This window comes from Rosa rugosa, chromosome 3 (genome assembly GCF_958449725.1).
Source record: "Rosa rugosa chromosome 3, drRosRugo1.1, whole genome shotgun sequence".
Lineage (NCBI taxonomy): Eukaryota > Viridiplantae > Streptophyta > Magnoliopsida > Rosales > Rosaceae > Rosa > Rosa rugosa.
In genome coordinates this window covers 56,310,072-56,335,608 of record NC_084822.1, presented here as the reverse complement: position 1 = coordinate 56,335,608, position 25,537 = coordinate 56,310,072, and the positions used below count along the sequence as shown (strand labels likewise).

General features: G+C 39.9%; 1 protein-coding gene across 1 annotated transcript; it reads left to right on the top strand.

Annotated features, from left to right (window-relative positions):
• The first annotated feature begins 23,663 nt into the window (after positions 1-23,663).
• LOC133736569 (probable isoaspartyl peptidase/L-asparaginase 2) lies at positions 23,664-25,392 on the top strand. The gene is made up of 4 exons (XM_062164110.1): positions 23,664-23,926; positions 24,183-24,416; positions 24,652-24,738; positions 24,834-25,392. Exons 1-4 carry the CDS (start codon positions 23,765-23,767, stop codon positions 25,332-25,334), a joined length of 984 nt encoding a protein of 327 aa, XP_062020094.1. The 5' UTR covers positions 23,664-23,764; the 3' UTR covers positions 25,335-25,392.
• The last annotated feature ends 145 nt before the right edge of the window (positions 25,393-25,537 follow it).

The window sequence follows — 25,537 nt, the reverse complement described above, 5'->3', positions numbered from 1 at the left end:
TGTGACCAGCGTGTCGACGCATCAACCAAAACCATAAAGTATTTAAAAGGTCCGCATGGTGGTTGAATGGGTCCACAGATATCCCCTTGGATTCTCTGTAAGAACGGAATGAGTATTTTGGGATCCTTTGCGTAGGACGGTCTTGGTCCTAATTTCTCGAATGAACAGGCTTTGCAGAAAGAGCGAGGGGCCTTTGAAGCAACCAATGAGGATTTTGGTTGGGCCTGAGCGTCTGTAGCGCTATTAGAAGCAAAATGTGTGACTACATCTCCCATCATGGCGTTTGAGCCATGAGAATTGCTGTTGATGGCGTCATGGCCATTGGGAGGAACAACTATGGCGTCATGCTCATAGTTGGCGCCATTTATGGCGTCATCACATTGGACTTGGGCGGCCCTATGGCTCCCCAAGACGGTTGCAGCGCCAGATGCTGCAATTGTTGCGGTCTTGCTAAGTCCATGAATCAATTTTCGATTCTTGCTTCTTCTCACTCTGAATAATGGATGTCCGTGTGAAGTCTTTAGTATACGGAGCATCATATCACGACCAGGATGTCCTAGTCGGTCATGCCAAAGCCAGTATGATTCAGAATCCAAGAGATCATCTCTTATGACATTATTGGATTCAATAGGTCGAATTGTAGTGACATAAAGTCCACTAGATTGACACATAAGCTTCTCTAAGATGCGCTTTCTTCCGCAATCATTAGAGGTAATGCAAAGGAATTCTATTCCGTTCTCACTATGCGTTTCCGCATGGAATCCGTTGGCTCTAATATCTTTAAAGCTCAATAAGGTTCGATTTGCCTTAGGAGCGTAGAGAGCTTCAGTGACTTTAATCAAGGTGCCATTAGGCAAAAGGAATTGGGTCATTCCATGTCCTTGAACTAAACCTGATGGCCCAGCCATCGTAGTCACAGATGAATATGTAGGCAACATCTCCAAGAATAATTGTCTATGTCGTAGAATGGTGTGCGTAGTCGCACTATCAGCAAGACATTGAAGTTCATCCATTCCTAAAAGAAAAGCTCGCAATTAAAAAAAAAGGAGTCATAAAGAAAAGAACTCAACTTTTATTAATAAGCCAAACGGAATTACATCATCGTTTCTTTAACCAAAGAAAATCTAATCCAATAAACTAGCTAATGCAAAACAATGGTACTCGTCTAACTCCTTTCGGTAATTCCAATGCAAATGTGACCAGGTGAGTAGAGAGATGTCGGTGGAGCAAGGCTCTCTTAAGTACCACTTATCTCAAAACCTTCCTAGACATCACACTTACATTGAGTACGCCTACTTTGAAGAAAGACTAATATCATTGGCATCTACTACAAAAGTAATATGGCAATTGCCTACATCTCTTGGAAAATAAAAAGACTTAATCAAAATCGCCAGTTTCTGGGTCTTGATCCTTGTAGTCTTCCACCCTTAGATCGAGATCTCCATCTTGATCTTCTTGTTCCACGTAATTTGCCTCCCTTGCTTCACAATACATCTTGTATGCGTTTGCAACATTTTGGGATGCTTTACACGCCCTTGCCCAATGTCCTGGCAGTCCACATCTGAGACAAGCATCATTATGGTCAGGTTCCCTTGATCGAGGCGCTCTGGGAGCGTTTTGTAGACAGTTATTGCCTTTGGTGGCGTTACCACCATAACCGGAGGCTTGGCCTCTCTCTCTCTTCACACGTTTACCTCCACGGTTCCGTGCACGCCTATCTTGGCGATTTCCTTCCTCTTTAGGGCGAGAATATGGACCAGAACGTCCAGAATTATCTCTACTCTTAGGGTTTCGCTCCTTGCGTCCTCCCTTGGAGGCGCGACTATAATTAGACTCCGGCATTGACTTGGTTCCCACGGGTCTAGAGTTATAGTTCTTCACAAGTATGTTGTCGTGCTTTTCAGCTACGTTCAAGGCACCAATTAGCTCATGAAATCTTGTGATGCGTCTGGCATTGACATCAATCCGATAGTTTTTGGCTATCATCAATGCAGAGACGGGGAAGGTGGAGAGAGTTTTCTCGATCAACATCGTATCAGTGATGTTCTGTCCACAGAATTCCATCATAGACTTGATACGAAGTGCTTCTGAATTGTAGTCAAGTACAGACTTGAAATCACAGAAGCGGAGGCTAGACCATCTCACTTCTAAGTCTGGAAGCAGGGAATCACGGACGTTGCCAAAACGCTGCTCGAGTTCTGCCCATAGCTTTCTTGGGTCTTCCTCATTGAGGTACTCATTTTGGAGCGCGTCATTCATGTGCCTTGTCATGAGAATGATGGCTTTAGCTTCATTCGCCTCTCTCGTAGCTCTATTTGCTTCAAAAGCAGCAGCTTGTTGAGGAGTACGCACGTCCTGACTTGGCTCTTGGATCGTACTCAGGATCCCATCAGCCTTAAGATGTTGGCGCACATCACGGACCCACTTGTGGTATCCTGCGCCTGTTGTCTCTAATGGAGCGAAGCTCAACTTGTTCAGGTTACTCATCCTGAAAACAACAAGAAAATAGGGTTAGTTTCGGAGCGAAAAAGGCTACCACGAAAAACTATAAAATTTCTGAGCGTAGTCGCTTCCAAGAAATTAGGGATTTTCTGAGCGTAGTCGCTTCCAAGAAAATCCGATTCCAATAGGGGTTTTTGGATTAGATCGAAACGACGATGTAAGTGGTTGATCGTTTTCTTCTCAACAAACTCTAAGTTTGGAGGACTCTACAAGCTCTAAGCTCGGAGTGAGCACGAACCCCCACAGTTCGGCTTTTGGTCTCCCCTATGAAGAAGAAAGGGGGGTAGAAGAAGGGATGTTGGAAGTCCCCGAGAAAAGAAGAAGAAATTGAAAAACTTCAAAAACGGGAACTTTTAGAAAAGTTTACCTTGAAAAATAGCCGGAAATCTTGACCGGAAAAGATAACGGAAGTGGCCTGAAAAAGGTTGCCGGAGGTCGCCGGAAAAGTGGCCGGAAACTGGTGGCCGGAGCTAGGCAGGGTTGCTGCAGGGGTTGTGCAGGAGGTGTGCGGAGGCTGTGCAGGGCTAGCAGGCAGGTGCTCGGCAGGTGCTAGGCAGATATAGGCACAGGGGTGCGCAGGTCTCGGCAGATGTCGCAAGGGCTATGCGGAGCTTTCGGCAGATGTCGACAGGGGCAGGCACAGGGGTGCGCAGGGTTCGGCAGGTGTCTCGGCAAGTCTCGGCAGGAGGCTTGCAGGGGCTGTCGGCAGGTTTCGGCAGATGCAGGCACAAGGCAGGGGCCGGTCCGATTTTTCCGATGGCCGGTTCAGGGGTTTTCCGGCCGGTTCCGGTGGTTCCGCCGCATGTTCTGGGCTCCTTGGGAATAGGGCTTCGATATGTGGGGCGGTGGTTGCAGAATTTTGAAGGTTACGAAATTAGGGTTTTCAGGGTTAGGGCTTCGTGCTGATAACGTGTTGTAGAGAAACTGAATTTGTGAGAAATTTGCTATCTATACTCATTGATAATAGGGCCTCTTTATATAGAGGATTACAATTCATAGAATCTCAATCGTACAAGGAAAGTAATCGTACATTGAATAGGAATCTAGATCCTTCTAATTTAACCCTATTACCACTAGGTCAAGTAACCTAGAGTTTGGGCCAAACACAAATAGAGATATCCTTAAACAGTTTCAAAATTTTAAAATTTGTAGTTTTTTTTTTTTTGAAAATAAAATTTGTAGTTTTACATCACATGAATTGTACAATTTACAGAGATCTAAAATTTCAATTAATTCACTTAATCAATTTAATTATTCACGACCGGAATTGTTGTTACAAATAACTGAGCAGGTATAATAACCCAACCTTTCCACAAAATTTTAACTGAAAATATGAAATTGTCTGGATGCAGAAAATTCACTTATGCAAGTAACCGACTAAGGGAAAAAAAAAAGTGATCGAAATATCTTACATGTATGTCATATATATGTGAAGTGGCTTGGACTAGTGGACATATATCTATATTATATAGATGACAAATATTTAGGTGGGGGTTTCCCCACCACGTGGCCTTACGGCCATCCAATCAGAAGCTAGCAAATTTTTCATCTTTTTCGAAACTGCCCCTGCTCCCTAAAGTGAAATATCCAAAACACCCCATGCTAGAATATTCTTGAGTTTGAAGACAGATGGAGTGGAGAATCTGGATTTTATCTGGAGAGAAGTGATGAAATGGGACATGGATTTGGCAGATGAACTGATTGATTCACATTCGACACGTGAGTGGTTTAAATGTGAGCGAGCAAATCAATATCCAAAACCATCCATTATCCAAAGGTTTAAATTTTTGAATTCCTCCTCTTCCTCCGTCTTAATTTTTGTCTCAGGCTTTGTTTCAGTCTTGCAGTAGCAGTAGGGTTCGCAGAGAGACAGAGAGATAGAAAGCGGATGATGAGAGATCATCTTACATAGACCACAAGTTGGCGATGGGCTGGGCCTCACTGCTGTTCTCCCCGTCTGATACAATGTAGTGCGTCACTGTCTCGGCAAATGCCAAGCGTACTATATTTTCAGAGAGCCTCAGTCTTTTTAATTAATGAAGACAGCCACAGCTCGATCGGCAGTACTGTACCATTTTGTTCTTATATATCATGGATTCATTGAGCTTCCAAGTTACAGAAACCTCACAGCGGCATTTGCAGTAATAATGGTAGCTTATGAACGATCAAAGTTAAGAGAAGCTGCATTATTGTTTCTGGAAAATTAAACCATGCATGCGGCCAAGTTCGACGTAAAAGTGGTCCTCAATTCCTCATGGTTTTTATAAACCAGACGTGGTCCATTGCGCAAGTGTACGTTTGTTGAATTATTGCTATATGATCTAACTTCTAGTTTCGGTTTTCCTTCTGGGTTTCATTTTCATTTTCCTTTCTCTTTCTGGTAATCGCAGTATGAAGCTAATTAAGCTGCAAATTCCATTAACCCTTACCATCACTGTTTTTTTACTCTCTTTTTTTAGGTTAAATAACTGGATACCTCTCATAAGTTAGATATAAGATTTACCTCCTGTTTTGTTTTTTAACATGTGGCTAGCTATATCAAAATTTCTTACAGATGGTAAAACTTAAACTTAAAATTTGATACGGTACGTGTTCTACCTAGCTTGGGCAATTGATCGTTGTACGTACTTGCTGAGGTTATTATATACATGCATCACACATGATACCAGAGTACGTAAGTACCATCATTATACCAACTGAAATCTTCCAGGGCTTTGATTTTCATGAACAAATCTGCCAGTTAAACGTCCCGATTGTCCAACTCTTTATCATGTTAACGATTGGAGTTGTCTGATATTTAATCGTAATTGAATATATGGATGCATAAACTCTTCAAATTGGTGACCTGCAGACCTCCTCAACCTCAAGTGTCCCTTCATGCCGGCCAAAGCCGAAAGTGATAATACTACATAGCTAGCTAGTCTCCATGGCTCCACCGCCGCAGGCATGCATTTGGGTCTATGGGTCCCTTTTTATAAATTAAAGCCCTACTTTCTAATGTATATAAAGTTATTCAACAAATTTATATCTTTCACATATGGATTCAGATCCAACCCGACCCTGATGACAATAAAATTGGGCAAATCAACCTCGAGCCTCTGAATCTTTGGGGGCCGAATTCACAAAACACAAATGTGCATTTTTCTGCTGGTATGGGGCTTTATTGTTCTCACCCAAGTATGGGCCTCATTGTAGATGACATTTTTCTATTTGGTAGTAAATAACAAAAGAATCCAAGCAAAAGCACACAAATCAAATCCTACTCAAAAGTATAAAGACATTTCATCCTTTATTGCAAGTATTCACTAATATGTGATCGGTCTCTCCGACCTTTATTGATGTTGAACAGATGGTCTAGAAATTTATGCAGCAATCCTAGAACTTCAATATTCTAACTTCGGCAACAGTGTTTGTTCGGTCCCTAAAGGTCCTTTCCAATTTGAAATTTATATGGTGCGCACCTTAAATAAACGTGTAGACTCACTTACAAGTTACAACAAGCTCACTCCAATCGGATACACTTGAAATAGACTGTGAGCCCTTGAACGTTACGTATCGCCCCGGGAGTACCAATTTTTTGTGATCGTACAAGGGGCGGAGTACGATGGAGATGGACTATGCTTGTCGAAACCGAAGTCTTGCTCGACCCACCATATTGGACACAAGATAAGTAGACTTGGGCTCAAAGGACCTGCCTAGAAGTACATCAATGCAATGTCGGCTTGTTTCCCTTTCTTTGTTTGGTTTCAAGTGATCAGAAGATAGAAACTCGCACAACACGAAATAGGATCTCATTTTTTTGGCTTTGGAAATGAGACATGGGCAAACTAGGGTTCCTTCTCCCACTGGGCGGCCGGCCTGGCTCGATCTCTGGATTGTGTGGAATCGGATAGTGTTGTTGACTCAGGTGACAAGGCATATACACAATTGGTTGCAAGAAACCCAAATGGTTGGCTGGAGCTAGAGGTGGCAAACGGGCCACTAAGCACGAGCACGGCAAGCTTAAAAGAGGCCCGGCACGGCCCAAGCCTGTTAGTGGCCCGGCACGACCCGAGCACGTTAGAATAACGGGCCGGGTTGGGCCTAGGAATATTGGCCCATTGGCCCGGCCCAGCCCGAGCCCGTAATGGGCCCGGCACGGCCCGAGCAAGACATATTGTGGGTCGGCCCGTTACAAATACAAAATTTCATTTTGTTTTTAAAAATATTTAAAAACCACAATGATGAGATTTGAATATTAGACCTCTTTATTTAAAATCTCATGACAATTCCACCAATGCTATTTCTTTATATTGTCAAAATAGTGAAATAATGTTTTTATATCCTTGTTTTGACATAAAGTATTTTTTCTAATCTCATAACAATACAACTATAGAATGAAGGAAAGAATAATATGATACTAAATCTTCATTATATTAATAAAGATTAATCTCACAATAATATACTACAAGCAATATATTTTGAGTTATTTTTTTTCTTTCTTTCTTTCTTGTAGACTACAAGTTGTAGTGGAATATAAAAAATATTAGAAAACTAATCTTAAAAAGCTAAGATTAAGAAAAAGGGAAATGATGGAAAAGGTCACATTAGAGTGTGAAATGATAAAAAGGTCACCTAGTTTCCCACTTGATAAAAAGGTCCACTATAAATTGTTAGTAATATTAATTTAGTCCTTATTAATAATGAGATGATGTTAAAAAAGGTCAATTTTTAATTTTTCTGATGTCCATTCTGCCCTTAAAAGCCAAATACACGTTTATAACTCTACATTCAAAAATTTTAGGTCTCAAATCTTCTCTCCATTTGATCAGAAATCCCAAAACAGAGCCCCGATTAGAAACCAAGTACGACCGATACGACATCGACAAGAAGAAGGACTCTAACGTCTCCGGCGACTATGTCTTCGCTCGCCTCGATCTACTCCACCATCGAGTCCGACATTGAAGCTGTTCTTCAGGTTCAGTCTCTTTCTCAGTCTCTCTCGATTCTCTAATTTGATCTCTGTTTGGTTTCTGGAAAAGCTTGTGAAGTTGAAACGTGATAATGTAATATCTGGACGTAGGTGAATGAAATTGACTAGAATTTTAGTTATTATTTGGTCCTATTTTTCAAATTGAGACTGAAATTTGAGTAATTTTGAGTAGCGACAGAGAGAAATGAGGAGCGAAAAGGTTCCCAATCCCAACTACCACCTCTCTCGAGATCTAATGCTTTCTTTGATTCAGTTTTTGCTTTATTCTGTTTGCAAAATGAAATTTTTGGATTGCTGTTTTTTTTTGTCCGGTTTTGCTTAATTGTTTGTCTTAGATGTGTTTAGCTCAGGTTCTTGATTCTCAAATCATGAAGAATTTGATTTATAGGTTTTCTTTGATTGTAACCCTAACTTCAATTCTGAAATTTCACCTAAGAGCAGGAGACTCCGCTTCGAGCTGCTGTAAATTATGGCGAAGGTAGTATATATAGTAATAACTCTTTTCTTCAACTATTTCTAATGATTTCTGCTTTTCAATGTGCAATTTTGGTCAATGATTCATTAGGTTCAGTTTGTTCAATTTGTTGTTACAGTTGTGTTCTTAGCTCAGATAGTTGATTTTTGGTCATACTGTGCTTGATTCGTAGTTTGGACTTCGTTTTTTATTGCTTTACTTCTCATCAAGCTTCAGATAGATCTGAGTTTGTGAAGTTTATAGTCTCTGTTCAGATCTGGTAGTTAGCTCACTAGGAATTGCTGGCTTTAGTAGCCAGCTTTTGAATAGTAGATGTACTCTGGGAGGTTTTGACTGTTATAAAAAGTGATTGATAAGTTCATGTGATCTGATCTGATTGCAGCTTCCGAGTGTTGAGATTAATCCGCAATTCATAACATTTATGCATGTTACTATGGAGTCCAATAAGTACACATGTGTTCGGGAAACAATGCCGTAGAATAGTATTATGATTATTGATATGAGTGTGCCGAATCAACGCCGACTCTGCACTTATGAATCCAAACTCCCAAATCCTTGTCTTGAAAGGTAGGTTTTAACTTATGACTTCGTATTGACATTGATAACTGGTCATGCTTAGCCTTTTGGTATTGATCTTAATATGCTTCTGCTTCAACTTGATTTTGATAGTGCTTTGAGATATAATTATGATTTTGATAGAGGAACATGATCCTAACTTGTAAATGAAGTTTGCATTTGGTTGTTTCCATCAGAACTTAGTTTCTGAAATTAAAGTTGAGAGAATATTACAATGATTCTGGATTTGGTGTATAGTATTTTATAGCAGCAAAGTACACAATTTCCAGTTGCATATTTATACGAGAATTCTATAGTTTTCATTGTAGACATTCCATTATAGAATGTTCTGCAGCTAGGTTCTTTTCACTCAATGACTAACAAAATAATATTTGCTTGCATCGAATGGTGGTGTCTAGTTGTCATTAATGGTATTCTGTAGCCCTGCCACAGTGATTTGTTTCTTATCATATTTGACACCTTCACTAACAGTTATGATTATCTTTAGTTTATTTATTTTTCATTATGCTGTATTCCACAGCATGGTCCTCGGGGAAAGTTGTTTTCTGCTCACAGTCAAATGTTGTCACTGGTTCAAGGCATGCATCTTCCATTCATCGTCAGTGGTGCTTGCTTGTTGTTTTTTGTTTTGTTTGGTGCACCTTATGATCGATATTAGTATCTGTAATATATGTGTTGCGTAAAGAGATTGGGATATCACATTGTAGTTGTATTTCCTAGTTAGTATACTGCTTAGTATGCTAAGCTGATAATTTTTTTAAGTTGCGTAAAGAGATACATTGCTATATTCATGTATTGTATTGATAATTTTCAAGTTGACTTTATACTTTGAGATTTGTATTGTATTCATGATTGAGTTTACTGCCTTACTTTTGCTTTCCCCTTTCCATTGAATTTGCTTGTAAGCATTACCACGCATTTTTACCCTGAATTGTCACTGTGGCATGCTGTAATGTTTGTTGTGAAATTGATGAGTAGCTTATAAGTTAAAGTAATATTATGTATACTAAACAGATCTGCGTCTACATAAAATTATGTCTAGTATCATAAAAGATATTTCTTTGGCCTTGATTGATGGTGATATGGTTCCTCTGAAATTCACTGAGGATAAAACTAATAAGTTATGCATTCTTTTTCTAGGCATGAACTTCTATTTGAAGCCTTATGAGAAGGATTAGAAGAAGAGATGGCTAGGGATCCCACTGTATGTGTAATGGGTGAAGATGTGGGTCGCTATGGAGATCGTACAAGGTGCCTGGCTGATGAGTATGGGGATCTCAGGGTTCTTGATACTCCAAGCACATTTGAAATGAAACTTGGATTGTTAATTATGTATTCTTCTATTTGGTTTCTCTGAACTTTCAATTTGTACTCGCTACCAAGATATACAATTGCTCGTGGCACTGATGTTTTAATGACAAAATGTGCTAATTCTATGCCAGAACATAATTGGTCTTTTCAAATGGAGCTCATTAGTTCTCTGTAGTATTCTTTTTAAAGATCCTCTGCATCAGTCAACCTTACCCATGAGAACATTCAATAGAAAGTGCTGATCATGAATATTACAAACAGTAGCTAACAATAAATCCCTGGCCAAGTCACTATTAACCTCAAGTCACCGGCAAAGTCACTGACAAGTCACTGTTAACCTCAAATCACTGGCTATGTCACTGGCCATGTTACAGTTATGAACATGTCACTGTCAATCCCTGGCCAAGTCACTGTTAACCTCAAGTCCCCGGTAAACTCACTGACCATGTCACTGTTAATCCCTGGCCAAGTCATTGTTAACCTCAAGTCACCGGCAAAGTCACTGACCAAGTCACTGTTACAGTTATGAACATGTGATTAACAGTGACTTGGCTATTAACTTGTGACTTGGCTTCTGACAGTTACTTGGTTAGTGACATGGTCAGTTACTTAGTTAGTGACATGTGATTAACAGTGACTTGGCTATTAACATGTGACTTGGCTTCTGACAGTTACTTGGTTAGTGACATTGTCAGTGACATGTAATGTGACATGGTTAGTTACTTAGTTAGTGACATGTGATTAACAGTGACTTGGCTATTAACTTGTGACTTGGCTACTGACAGTTACTTGGTTAGTGACATGGTCAGTTACTTAGTTAGTGACATGGTCAGTTACTTAGTTAGTGACATGTGATTAACAGTGACTTGACTATTAACTTGTGACTTGGCTACTGACAGTTACTTGGTTAGTGACATGGTCAGTTACTTAGTTAGTGACATGGTCAGTTACTTTGCTGGTAACTTGAGGTTAACAGTTACTTGGTCAGGGATTGACAGTGACATGGTCCGTGACTTTGCTGGTAACTTGAGGTTAACAGTTACTTGGTCAAGGATTGACAGTGACTTGGTCAGTGACATGTGCTGCAAATTTGCAATTGAACTTCACAAGTATTTTTTGGACAAAATGAATTCAAGCGTAAGACAAAACTGTATGCTCAAAACATTAGTAAGAAGATTTTATTGTGATTCCAGGAAGATTTCAAGTGATTTTAGTCAAAGTACAACCACAACACTTTTTCCAATTAGGACAACCTCCCATAAGCACATTAAACAAAATAAAACATAACCACAACTGGGTCTAAAGATACGGCGAGGAGTTTTCTTGTCCAGCGTAAGAAGTTTCCTAGCAGCATTACGGATGCGGCTCAAAGCATACTGGACCCTCCACAAGTCCCTCTTGCACCGAAGCCCATATTCTCCAACAAGCTTCAGCTCAACATCCAAATGTTCCTTCTCATAAGGACGTCTTGGCTTCTCTAAACATGAACATTGTCTCATCACTATCCAAAGCCACGGAAATCATCAATTTCAACCACAAACACAAACAAAGACCATATAATATAACACTTCAATTCACCAAAGCAAATTTTAGCAATACACGTGTACTACATGGTGGAATAAGATATGATGAGTTTTCTCAAAAACCAAGTAATGGGACAATTTCCTTAAGATAAGAGTCTGAACCTTCACAGTAACAGCGTAAATTAATAATCAAGCTAAGGAAACAACGTGCAGTTGCTTTCACTTTCACTATAAAATATGAACACTTTGCCTCATTTTTAGCTTATAATTGACTGGGCAATACTTCTATGCAAATTAAATTACTCAACATATTCAAGTATGGCATATAAGCTGTAAATAATTTAAAAGGATATTCTCGGCGCAATCCCTTTTCATTCGCTCGATCAATTGAGTTCTGTAAGTATTGAAGTTCTCTCACAAGCCACTGAAACAAATCCATAGTAAGATAAAGACTGTAGTATTTTACTATTAGAGTTACCATTTGTCCTCTAATACCTGATTCTCACTATCAATTCACTTTGATTAAGCAAGTCCATGGTACCCCCAACTTAAGCTCTTAATTCAATAAATTTACACGAAAGTTTCAGACACTACACTGAAAATAGCACTCAGGTGTAAATTTTATCTCAATGCTACGCTAGAAATCATACAACCATAGATTCTTAACATTGACTACCACACAGTTTCCATCTCCAAAAACTGTGATCCCAAAACTATATCAGAATCAAATTTAGCAAAAACAACATAAGCATAACAGTAAAAAGCTAAAAACTTCACATAGACATACCCAGGAGCAGCAGCTTTTGTCTACACATAAACCAACAAGTAAAACAAAAAAAAAAATCAGAACTCAATCCACTACAAATAACAAAATCAAATCAACAGCAACAGCAACAAAGAAAACTAAACTCCAAAGATATAGGGTTGAAAAGATGATTACCGCAACAGCATTGGTGATCAACTGATCGGTTTGGTGAGCTCTAGCATTCGGGTTAACTCCGACATCAGATCTAACCACAAGAAAGCTAGTCTTCCTCCCTGAATCAAACCAAAAACTAGAAAAAAAAAAAAAGCTCCTCATGCAATTGATTCCTCAAACTCCATCAAATTCACGATTCCACAAAGCAAAATCCAAAACCGAAAACCACAAAGCAGGAATAGATCTCGAAAAGCTCAAGAACGAAACCGGACCTGAGGAACTCCGAAGCAACTCCCGGAAATACGCGCCGCCGCTACCAAATCTCTCCAACTCCACAAAGCCGATTCAAAGCTCCCGCTCCGGCGAAGAATGCAGAAACAACGTCGTAGGGGATCGGACGTACTGGACGCCATTGGGGAGAGAGGGAGGAGAGAGAGAGAGAGAGCTGTCGAGTCCGAATGGATTCAGACGGCCTTGGGTAACGGAAGAGGGGAAGAGAGAGCTGTTAGTGGCAGCTTTGGTAATTAAACTTAACTTTAGTGGCAGGTTGTTAAGAGGTGACCTTAATTATCATAGGGTATTTTGTGTTATCTGGATTATAATAAGGCACTTCAAAATGACCTCTTTTATCATTGGCCCTTAAGAAAAATATTGTAGAACTTAATTTATTTTAATTTTCTAAATAGTTAAATAAAATTAATTTTTATTTATTCAAATTAAGATTTTTAAATCGTGTTTTATAGTGGGTAGGCACGAGCACGGCCCGTTTATTGACCCGGCACGAGCACGGCTCGGCACGATATGGGCTCGGGCCATGGGCCAGACCGGGCTTAATGTTTAAGTAAATGGGCCGGCATGAGCCCGATACGATAATAAATGAGCCGGCCTAAACACGGCACGAAGCACGACTAGGCCCGCTTAAAATGGGCCAGGCCGGCCCGTTTGCCACCTCTAGTTGGAGCTCTTATTAATTTGCCTTTTCTGGAACCGAGGGGACGTACGTACGACCCCCTTCTGTGGTTTTATATACAAATAGACAATAGTATAGCCCACTTGGTCTTTCGGCGCGCCCAGTTCCATCCCCATCGAACTCTTACTTTTATGATGAGCTACTCCAAACACCAAAGATCTCAAATCTGGAACATGCAAATTGATCGCGTTCATTTCTCACAGTTTTGGAGTCTTGTCGTTGAGACTTATCAGCAAAATTGTTATTCCCTGATCTGTGGAGTTGTTCGTTTTGGCACGTACTCCCCGACCACGTACGATCACCCCACTAGCACTGTGAGGTTTAATTAGTAATTCGAGCAATACTACTAGGACAGTTTTTTGTATTATTAATTACTGATAAGAGATCAATCTATGGAGCTGTACCTGTCCTTATTAGTGTCCCATTTTCTGTTTGGTGGGCATTGGGCAGTGGTTGAGCTCAGGCACCACATAGGGGTTGGGACAACTACGTACTATTGATTCAATTGGTTAGAGGAGTGGGGACCTTAATTAAAGCAAAGAGAGCCATTTGATATTGAAATTTTTCCTATTGGCTACCTTCTTTATTTTGAGGATAACAAAAGATGAAAGTAGCCAGTGCTTAGTGATAACTGATAAGACCTGAATGCAATGCTCCATTTGTGAACAGATCTAATGAGATGAGCTGAGCTTTCTCTCTTACCAGAAATTCCTCCGTGCGTAGTACTAAATTATGTCTACATATTGATCGAATATTTTAGGATGATCCATCAAAATGCGATGCTTAATTTCATTTTCAGGGAACAAAACCAAGTGCCAATGCCCCTTATGATTTCGACACGGTGATAGGACCTGCTTCTTTGTTATTTGAAATTTTCTGAGATCCGTTAAAAAAATTAATGGTTACACGTCTAGATTGATCTTTTTCTATGTTTCATTTTTTTTTTATATTCATTGTACTCAATTATTTTATGTTAAAAGAAAATAAAATACTATATTTAAGGCGAGTTGTGTAGCATAAAATTTGTATTCGAAATCGAAAGAATGACGAGTTCACAACATTTAGTGCCGACAAGTCCATCAATTTTCTTTATTTTTACAACTACAAGAGTTTGCAAACAAAGCAAGTACAGCAATTCGTCCATGACATTGCCTTAAAACTCTTAACTTATCTTGCCTGTCTTTCACTATCTAGCATCTTTTACTCGTACGTTTTTATGAAGTATATTTCAACGTTATAAATATCTTTACTTCCACCACCATGTAACAAAAAATAAAAACGAAAACAACAACTAGATAAAATATCTGGAATATTTAAATAATAAACGATTGGACCGCAGGCGTTTGGTTGCATTAGCACCTTGGATCCGCCGATGTTTTGAAGCGAGTGGGATTGTATGGAAAATATGGATTACCTTTGATTTTCATTCATGCCCAGCAAATAAAAAACGAAAGACATGGTAACTTGAGTTATACAAGTTTGTTTAAGTTTCTTCTGGAGTTCTGGGAAATTGACACCCCCGTAATATTAATTCCAGAAATGAAGAAACTGTTGCCCAGCGCCGACAAGAGATTTTTCTTGTTTTTTTTGACCTTTTTAGTCACCCATTTTTTAAAAGAAAGAAGATGAAGGAAAAGGCAAGAAACGAGAACTTTATATAAAGAATGAAAATCAAGAGCGTATCGCCGATCTCAACTAAAAAAACAAAAAAAAGAGCTTATCGCCCATAGGATGACCAGCTTCTATCGCTGGGGGACAAAAATTAAAGCTACTTTGAATACAAATTGTATTATACAATAATTAGGGTTTAGTCCAGTCGGGGCGGAATATTCCACTTTATTAGGTCTGGGTTGGGCCTTTTTGACAACGAAATTAGTAGCGCAAAGTTGGGAGATTACTGACAATAAGACACGGATACATGCATGTGATGCGAATCTTTTCCAAGCTCACATGCATAGAGTCGTATAGAACCCAGAAAGCGAGCCTACCTAAAGAATCTTACTTAGATTCTCTCTCTCTCCTGCACTCTTGCTACCGGTCTAATCAGTATTATATTATTCGGGTTTAGTGACTGCATGTTTTACCACTTTGAGGAAAAGTCTGGAATACGCAGGCTGCAACTTACGCAGCCAACGACTGTTAAGACGGAAGGGCAGCAATGACAATTCCACTCACTGTAATTAATCTGGGTAAAACTCATTTACCACCGTCCTCATTGGTGCATCATGGCCCACAATTTTTTCATCTCCTCCTTCCTCCTTCTCGTCGTTGGTCTATCCACAAACCATTTTCTCCAGAGCCACACCACCGTTCGTCTTTCTCCAAAGCCACAACAATATTCATGTACTTAGCGGTACTTAGCCACAACAACCATGTACGTACTTTACTGAAAATATTGAGAGTTCATTGCAGACATGGGCTCTGAGTGCTGTTCTTTCTTTTCATTGTTTTTTTAATCCAGTACGTACTCCTTTGATTTTCTGTCAACGAATTCCTCAAAAACTATTTCAATATTACCGTCCTTTGCATGTTATGATCAAATTACACGAATGACTTTCTTGGTGAAAGTCGATTTAATTTAATTAGTTGATAACAAATACTCAGTTGTTACGATATCAATCTCATGTTATTACAATACCAATTCACTTACAGCTCAAGCTTGATCAGGAAACATTATCATACAATTGCAATTGCTGTATTCCCAACCATATACAAACGTACATACAAATTCTCCGTCTCTGATTAAGGCCTAGCATATTCCCGATACAGTCCTTGGTGTCAGCTAGCTTCCACAAAAAGTGGTATAATTAGAGGTGATTGGTTGTTCGATCTCTTGGAAGTTGAGAGAAAAATTCAAACAAGGTAAGATATAGGAGTAATACTCTTGTAATTAGTCGATGAGAGAGCTGATGGAAGAAATTGCTTTTCTTCGTCTGATGCTAAGGAGCGGTAGTAATTCCTTGGTCGTTTTCCATATTAACCTTCATTCCAGGTCAATTGAGTTACTATGCTGTTCTGTTCTGTACGAATAGACTGGGTTAACTAGTTACCGTATTATACGACACTTCACTCAGACAAACCCAATGAATATATGGGTGCGATTACATGTCGAAAATTGTTCATGCCAATATCTCAGATCTAAACAAACTACAAATTCAAACTTTTAGAAGTGACTTACCGGCCGAAATTCCGGGATGGGATAACATAATTCTTCAGATTTCTGCACAATCGCTATCCGAAGATCTTACAGTATCGATCCTCAACGCCTTCATCATCTTCGACTACACGAAGACCTCGTCCGTATATATTTGACCGACCACTTTCCTTCCCTCTGAATGTGCTTTCTGCAAAGCAAACCAAAAACCAAAATGCTGGGACGTCGATCAATGAGAATATGAGATGAACAAGAGACGCGGAAGGCTGGTGGCTTATCCAATGCGCTTGGCTATTTTGTCGTATTGTGACAATCCCCCTGATTTTTTACCATAATAACGGCCACCTCTTTCACTTCAAACGACCGTCCATTAGGAAATTACTAAATGCCCCTACTTTAACTGATTGTGTGGCTCTGCTTACGCCACGTATGCCCTTGTCAGTGGCTGTAACTTACAGCCTGCGCATTCCAGCCTCCTCCTTTAATGGTACGTGGCGGTGGCGTTCGGAGCTGGCTAAGCTTAAAGAACGATCATGTTGTTTTGTCCAGGTCCCCCCTCCCCTCTCAGCTCTTGTAGCCCAGTTTGATTACTATTTTTCAATCACGTTTTGTGCCGCCTCAGGAGCCAAATGGATCGGCTACTTCAACTTTGATTGCTTGGCTCAGATGCATGCAGTAGTAGCTAGCTAGCACCGACCATGAAAAGAAAGTGTTTGGAAAATGGGGGTGTATGTTTATTATTTTTGGTCAGCCATTGCAGTTTTGTAACTACTTGAATGATGCTGATGCATCGTGCTGATTCCATTACTCGTTAGTGATCACTATATTCCTATTTATATGTGGTTGTGCAATACAAATGTTTGAGTCGCTCAACTCGAAACTACATGACACTACATAAGGAAAAAGACAAAAATAAAAATAAAAAACAAGTCAATATAAAAGATTGATTACTAAAAAGTGTCAATATTATCCGTAATAAAATACAATTTCATTGCTAACTTTTTCTAAATTTTTGGTGAAATTTAGTCTTTTGAATCTTTTCACCATTCAATTGCTATCACCATGCTAATGTCATATGCATTAATTTCCACCATTGCAAATGCCTTAATGATTTTGACGGTACCATTCTTTTATGTTATGTGATATACCGAAGAGAAAATAAACAGTATCGAGGATAATAACTTATAACTCCCGCGCCTACTCCTCAATTCTTGAAGGATCATAGATCATCCAGGACGAATGTACCATGCACTGCCTACTTTAACCTCTCATTGTGTGGCTTGTGTTGCTTCGGTTCTTAGCCAAGTAGTGTAGTACCTGCCTTTTCTTTTTCATATTCCATGATGACGTACCACGTATGATCCTTCTCAGATCGACAAAGACCTCAGCGAGCAAGAAAACACAGATCAATGCATTGGTGGAAAAAATACAATTACGCACCTAGCAATGTGCATGAGGATCTCAACACTTATTACTAGTTTAGTGACAAGTAAGTTAGATGGTGGAAAGCTAACTAATTAATTGCCACGTACGACTTAGATGCTTTCGTGTTCCAATTGCTAGGGCAGAAGGAAATTTCTTGACATGAATGAGTCGGCAACATTGTTTTGGGGTCTGCTCCTTGTTTACGTATCACGGGAGGCACTTCTCTGTTTTGCTCATCTTTTTTATGTTTCTCCAAGCGAGAATGTAAGAATCAAAAATACCACTTAGGTGGTAAGGCTGTTCAATTAATGAATATTTAAATAAGTGTTTTGGGTATTTTATTTTAATAAATAAGAACTGTTTCAGAACACATTCAAAATTTTATGAATTTTGATTGGGTTGCCCTATCGCAACATGGTACGTTTGTCTTATGTAAAAATCTCTCACAATCCGCAGAGATTAAGTAAATTATTTTCTTTTACTTACCAATTTTAGTGAAATCATATATTTTGGTACATGAAAAGTACTTTTTTGCCTCTTGATGCTAATAACACTTTTTTTCCCCCACAATATTTATGCGCCAATCATGCTCTTAAATGGTCGTTATTAGGTGCATAGTAATTCGAATAGTCCAACGACTTCAATTAATCTTCTAGGGAAATTACCAATCATGTCAAAGTAATAAATTCGGCATATAGAGGTTTTTTTTGGTCAATAATTTTGCTTATAGAGTTATTAGGAATGTTATGAAATGAAATTGAAATTAAAAGGAAAAATAGTGTGACTTGAAAAGAAAAAAAATTGTTCTATGCACCCAACAACAAATTCAACAGATCTCAATTATTTATATTTATGAACAATTCTTTTTTAATAATTAAAAAATATACTTAATGTTATTTAGTCATTCATTTGTATTACTGCATGACTCCACATGCACGTCGGTCCACTAAATATCTATACTATTATTAAGAGAAGAGAGTTTGCTCTCCAAAACTGAAATTTTTTACCAATTTAACCTTTATTTATTAAAAAACTATAAATTATAATGAATCAATAAGGATAATATGGTAAATTGTATAATAGAAAAAAAAAAACAGAAAACGTGATAATTGTACGAAAAAATTCTCCACTATCTTTAACTTCTCTCCACACACGGGTGAGCTCTGCTAATTTTTTTTTATGAAAAGAGTAGTGTGAAATAGAGAGAGAGCTAGTAGGTGGTGAGCTTGTTCACGTGCCGCTGGTGATGGATACACGACAAGAATGAAGTGGGCCACGGTGTACATAAACAAAATGTGGTGCTCATGTGTGATGTGTCGTCCCCCAACTTTGGGGAGTGGGTTAATCTTTAATTATTAATATTAAATGTTATCGTCAATATTTTTATTGTTTTTTTTTTTGGTCTGATCAACATTTTTATTCTAATCAAGCGTGAGCGGAATAAGATTGTTAATGGTTGATATTTATTTGTGGTGCGTACGTAGAGTTCATTTTGATTTAGGCTTCTGACGCATCTAGGCTCTACCTAATTAAATTTAATTAATTAATTGGAGCTAATTTTTGATTTTGCATGAGCTTTTATGTATATCTTGAGCTCTCATTGCTTCGTATATCCTCTCATTCTCACCACTTCGTCATCGGCCTAAGCTTTGCAATCTTACCCAATCATCATCATTCTTATCATTTCATATATAGTCAGGTGGAATTGTACACCAAATACCAAAATGTCCACGACCACAGAAAACCCTAGCTAGCCAGGGACCCATGAATACGAATGCTTTGAATATGATTATGCTGATTAAGCCGCCAGGCCCCTCCACCTAGAAACTGGTTTAAGAAACCTCCCTTTCACTTGAAAATATTTAACATGTTTGAAGAGAGGGAAGGGTTTTATTAATTATTTTTTTTTTTTCCTGAGAAAAAAGAGGGGACAAGAGCACCAATCAACATTGGGTTTGGTGGCACGAGGTTTTGTACTCCGCTTTCATGGTGGTTAGAATCTGCGAAGAATCTTTGTAATTAGAATCTTTGTAATTATTTGCTCGAGTTCCGGTGGTTATTATTTTTATATTTACGTCGGCAATTGTAATACTTGAAAACTTGTCGTTACGAGCTGCAGATGTTTGACTAGACCTGCCTTATAAACCTGCATAAACAACAGGAAAACTCTTATATATATAGAGCAAATCTGAATAGTTGATATTTATAAGTAATTTTTTTTTAATAATAAAAAAATAAAGTTAATGTTATCCAGTCGTTTATTTATGTTGTTACAAGTGCACGTCCGTTTATAAAAAGTTAAAGTTAGACGACACATTATGTGACTAAAGGAACGACATATTCTTTATTTGTCATTTGGAATACCAGGAGAACCTAAACCCAAATGGGTATAGTTTTGATAATAATTCTTGACAAGATTAAGTCAAGAGGAGAAACAATTATCACATGTCTCGACTCATGAAGTCATGACGAGCAAGTAGCCAAATTACTTATCAAATTACATTAAAAAAAATCAAATAAAGTTAAAAATTTTCTTTTTTCTAAAATGAAGACAAAAGATTCGAACTTCATATCTAGTATCAATACATTATTTGAGAAAAATGTCATACAACAAACTTTTTTTTTTTTTGAATCAAACCCAAAGCGGGTGTTAGTTGCATTCATCACATGCCAAAATGGCCATTACATACCCTTCTGCTGCCTTCAACTAGACAGATCAAGAAGGTGTGGTAGTACCCACAGTGGTACGTAGAAATAGACACACTCATTATACATTTCAGATCGTAGAGATAGCGGAGATCCTCCTTTGGTACTACGTCAGAGGCGCTAGAAATCTAGGTTCCTAATACAAGGAATTTATGGAATTTAGACAAAACTAAAAACATAGGGTTGGGCTAAGGGCCTAAACCCTAGCCCAACATAGCAGCTATTGGACTAGGGTAAACCCCAGCCCATAAACTCAAGCCCAAATGGGATATCCATCAAGCAGAAGTCCACCCAAGGCCCAATAGCAGGGTCCGGTCCAGTCCACCTGCCAGCCAAGCTCTGTCCCCGTCGCACCCAAAACTCCGTCCGCTGCCACGCCGCCCTGACCAGCCCCGCCTCGATCTGCGCCCACGATCCACCGCCTGCGACCCAAAACCGCGCGCGGGCACGCCGCCTCAGCCCACGCATCCCACCCTCGATCCGTGCCGCCACGAGCAAACCGTCGACAACCCAAATCGCACGAGTCACGCCGCCTCGACCCACACCGCACGAGTTTGATTGCCGGAACTGCTAGCACGACTACCCCCTCTGATCACCCTCCCAGCCAGACCCTCCACGAGCGTCGAGCAAACCCCATCAGATGCATCCCTTGAGCAATAGCCCATCCAATACCCGTCCGGCAGCCAACCTCAAGACGACGGCGAGGCCAGAGGCCAGCTGGTGCGTCCAGACCCCGCCGGACGAGGATGATCTCCAGAAACCAAAAAACCGGCCTTTAGAAGTAGGTTATACTTTAGGCTACTATTTAAATATGTCATACAACAAACTAAATGCCTGCTAGTTGATTTATATCATTACATATTCAAAATTCATATATTGTTTTAGAGAGCAGAGAATGCAAATAATTGCAACTCTCAAATAAAAATTGTTTAAAATTTTTTTTTCTTAAAAAAAAAAATTGTAAAAATGATCAACATAGTTTATCATAATTCTAACAACTATATCCCTTAATATTAAAATGATTGAAAGAAGCGTTTTGTTATGAGATTTCGATATAAGACAATCATTAATCATTGTCGAGTCAAGACGTAAGAACGTTTCGGTCGAAAGAGATTTGATATTTTAAGTGAAAAGTGATTTTGCTTTCAATTAAGTGTGCATTAATTTTCCTTCGTTTTAATTTAAATTCTGATTACTTTCTCATACCAAATTTTGAATTTGTTACCATATAAACAGACTTAGTATGGTAGTTATTTATGTAGCCTTTCCATTTCAAATTTAGATTCATTTGATATACATGCACTAGTGGTGTTTACATGGTCAATAATTAATAAAAATAATGATGTTCAATCACTGTTGGATATAAATGTAACAATGAAAAACAGAACAACTAAATAAGGTGACGAGTTCTTTAATATTTCGATCTTATTGTCTAAACTAGTTAGCCAAATAGTTGATAATAATTTTTAAGAAACTACAAAAAGAGAGAAACCCTAGGGTTTAGCAGAGTGCGGCGGCCGAGGCTCCTCCGGTTGCAAGCTGGTCTAGTGCGACAGGGCTTCTTGTCGCGGGTGGGGAAAACATCGGGCGTGGTTGTGTTGGCCGAGCGGTCTGATTCCAGATCGAAGGAGGTGGTGTTTGACGCTGGTATTCGGTGGTGGAGGAAGAACAGTCGATCGACGAGGACGGACTGATTGGGTCTGTGCGAGACGGAGCCGGTGGACTACGGTACGTATTGGGATCGGTTGGGGAATCCGGCCGGTTTTGAGTGCAGGTGAGTTGTAGGTGATCGGCAGCTTTCTCGGCACGGGGAAGCAGGGCGTCTGGTTTCTCTTGTCTGCGCGTCTGCGGTGGTGGATCATGGGAAGCTGGGTGGGCCGGCCACCGGATGCAATGACGGCAGTGTTTGCAGGTTGGCAGCAGGGACGAGAACTGTCTGCCAACCATTTTGCCTAGGTATGGGCCTTTGGGTCTGATGGGTTCCATCGCCAATGGGCCCATTTGAGTAGGCCTGGTTCCCTTCTGAATTGGGCTAGGGTGGAGGGTGCTTGGACACCTTCATCTATTACTTAGTGCTTGCTGCGGGCCTGGTCCGAGAGTTTTGACCTCCTTTGGTGGTGTTGGGCCTTTAAGGTCTCTAAAGTGCCAGTCTTAATTCGGATCATGGTTCTACGGAATTAGTAATTATCTCGAGTTGGGCTGGATAAAGCGACTTATGGATGAGGATTTGACTCCTATTTGTTTGCTGGGAAGTAGCTTTCTTTTCGTACCACAATTGCGTGCCTGGCGGATGAAATGCTAGAAGATGATTTTTCCTCAGAAGACACGGAGTTGTTCTTTGTTTATGGATTCGCTTTACAAAGCAAGCTCAAATTGACTTATAATGAGTTTACATTGCTTAAATAGGAGCTTGGTTGTTACCTCGCTATTTTTTTGTCTTTAAGTGTATGCTAGACTCTGGCTATTTGGCTGGTCATCTAATGCAATGAACCTATATTTAAAAAAAAAAAAATGAAAAACAGAACAACTTAATTTAAAAATAATTATTTTCACTATTACATTTTTATCCAACATTAGTTGAGCATGATTTTTTTGAATCAATTATTGAACAAATGAACATTTCAGATACATGCACGGTGAGTTCAAATTTCTAACTTTCGAAGACATTAAGTGGTATTCTTATAATAAATAAATAAATAAATAAAATAAAATAAAAAAGAAGACATTAACTGGTATTAGTGAGAAACGATCCCGATCACCTGGTCAGCAGCTGACCAGGTGATCGCTGCTGTAGTGAGAAAAAGGTAAAGACAACCGAGATGGGGCTAAATCCGTAAAATCCATTGTCTAAAAATTTACACACGAAACGACGCATCTGAATTCTGAGCAAGGCAAAGCTCTCGTGGGGTGGACCTAGAAACCTCCCGGAACAAGTGGGGCACATATACAAATGCCACATACAGAGAATCCTAATTTGTATTTTTTAGGGGCCAAACAGAGAATCCCAATTTAACTCGTATTGTTATTTTTATTTTTAATTTCCATTAGTATTATTTTTTGGTTATTAGGTCCATTTCATAGCCATTTGGAATCCGCCAGCGCCTATATAATGCACCAACATCCTTCATTCTAGCAGACACGCACCACCCTAGAGAATAGAGAGCCAGAGGTAAAACACAAACACCACAGCAAATCCAGAAGGCCCTAGAGTGCGGGGCAGAGTGAAGAGAGATGGGCGGTTGGGCTATTTCTGTGCACGGTGGCGCTGGCGTCGACCCAAATCTCCCTCTCGAGCGCCAAGAACAAGCCAAACAGCTCCTCACTCGCTGCCTCAATCTCGGAATCTCTGCTCTCCGTTCTGATCTTCCCGCCATTGATGTTGTTGAACTTGTTGTATGTCCCCCTTCCCTCCTTCTCTGTTTTTCTTGTACATTCTTTTTTTAATATTCTCGGTAAACCTCTACAAGCCGCCGGACAAAATGAAACTGTTCCTCAAGGAATGGAAACCACCCTTTTTTTTCTGTTTCCGTCTTTTCCGTTATACTCTGACCTGAATTAATCAAGTTTGATTTGGTTTTTCTGTCTTAAACCTAAACTGTTACCGAAGAAAATAATATTGATAATTTTGTTTTGTTTTGTTCGTAAACAGGTTAGGGAATTGGAAACGGATCCGTTTTTCAATTCCGGCCGTGGATCCGCCCTGAATGAAAATGGCAGGGTTGAGATGGAAGCCAGCATCATGGATGGACCCAAAAGACGATGCGGCGCCGTATCGGGGTTGAGCACCGTCAAGAACCCGATCTCGCTTGCCCGACTCGTCATGGATAAGTCCCCGCATTCCTACCTTGCCTTCTCCGGCGCCGAAAGCTTCGCCAGGCAACAGGTCAGTTCACCCTTTTGTTTTTGCCATCGATATCAACTGAAATCCGTGTCTTTTTCACCAGGTGTATGAATCAATATGAATCTATGATTGTGATTCCACTGTTCAGTATATATTAATATTTTACATAATCCCCTGCTGCCAGAAATTTATAAATAAAAGCTTTTAATTAATATTTGTTTGGTAGAGGAATCTTTATGTTGAATCTTAATAGGAATTGGTGCGTGTCATATTTCAGGGCGTTGAGCTGGTGGACAATGACTATTTTATCACGGAGGAGAATGTGGGGATGCTCAAGTTGGCCAAGGAAGCCAACACCATCTTGGTACGAATCTTTCACTTTGACAATTCCTGTGTAGGTCCAAGAATACTAAAAACTACTATTAACACTTCTGTTACTTTTTCCTTTGTTACCGTCAGTTTGATTACAGAATCCCACTTGGGATGGAGACTTGCGCTGCTGGTGTGGAGAGCCCGTGCCTACAGATGAACGGGCTGCCCATAAGCGTGTACGCACCCGAGACGGTCGGATGTGTGGTCGTGGACAGCCAGGGCCGCTGCGCAGCTGCCACCTCTACCGGTGGGCTCATGAACAAAATGACAGGTCGCATTGGGGACTCGCCACTCATTGGGGCTGGTACCTACGCGTGTGACCTCTGTGGGGTCTCTTGCACAGGAGAGGGAGAGGCCATCATACGCGGGACACTGGCGCGTGAAGTTGCTGCTGTGATGGAGTACAAGGGCTTAGGCCTTCAGGAGGCTGTGGACTTTGTGATCAAGAACAGGCTCGATGAAGGAAAGGCCGGACTCATTGCTGTGTCCAACAAAGGAGAAGTGGCTTGTGGGTTTAACTGTTGCGGAATGTTCAGGGGGAGTGCAACAGAGGATGGGTTCATGGAGGTTGGGATTTGGGATCAGTAGGAGTTTCCCTTCTTTTTTGTTGTTGTTGAAAAAGAAAGCGGTCTCTGGATTTGCTTTGTGTTTGTGACTATTGGTGGTGCTGGATACTGCAATTGCTGCTTGTGTCTAGTTGGAGGCCAAAACTAGGAATGCATGCCTTCATTAGGTGTAATCTTTAGTTTTAACTGGCATGTACATTATGATGGTGCTAATAAAGTCTCAAA

What these genes read in the sequence shown, in the direction of transcription:
- LOC133736569 (XM_062164110.1), top strand. Translation starts at nt 23,765, where the DNA reads ATGGGCGGTTGGGCTATTTCTGTGCACGGTGGCGCTGGCGTCGACCCA. An exon ending in TTGATGTTGTTGAACTTGTT is followed by an intron (nt 23,927 to 24,182) that starts GTATGTCCCCCT and finishes GTTCGTAAACAG; the next exon opens with GTTAGGGAATTGGAAACGGA. An exon ending in AGGAAGCCAACACCATCTTG is followed by an intron (nt 24,739 to 24,833) that starts GTACGAATCTTT and finishes TGTTACCGTCAG; the next exon opens with TTTGATTACAGAATCCCACT.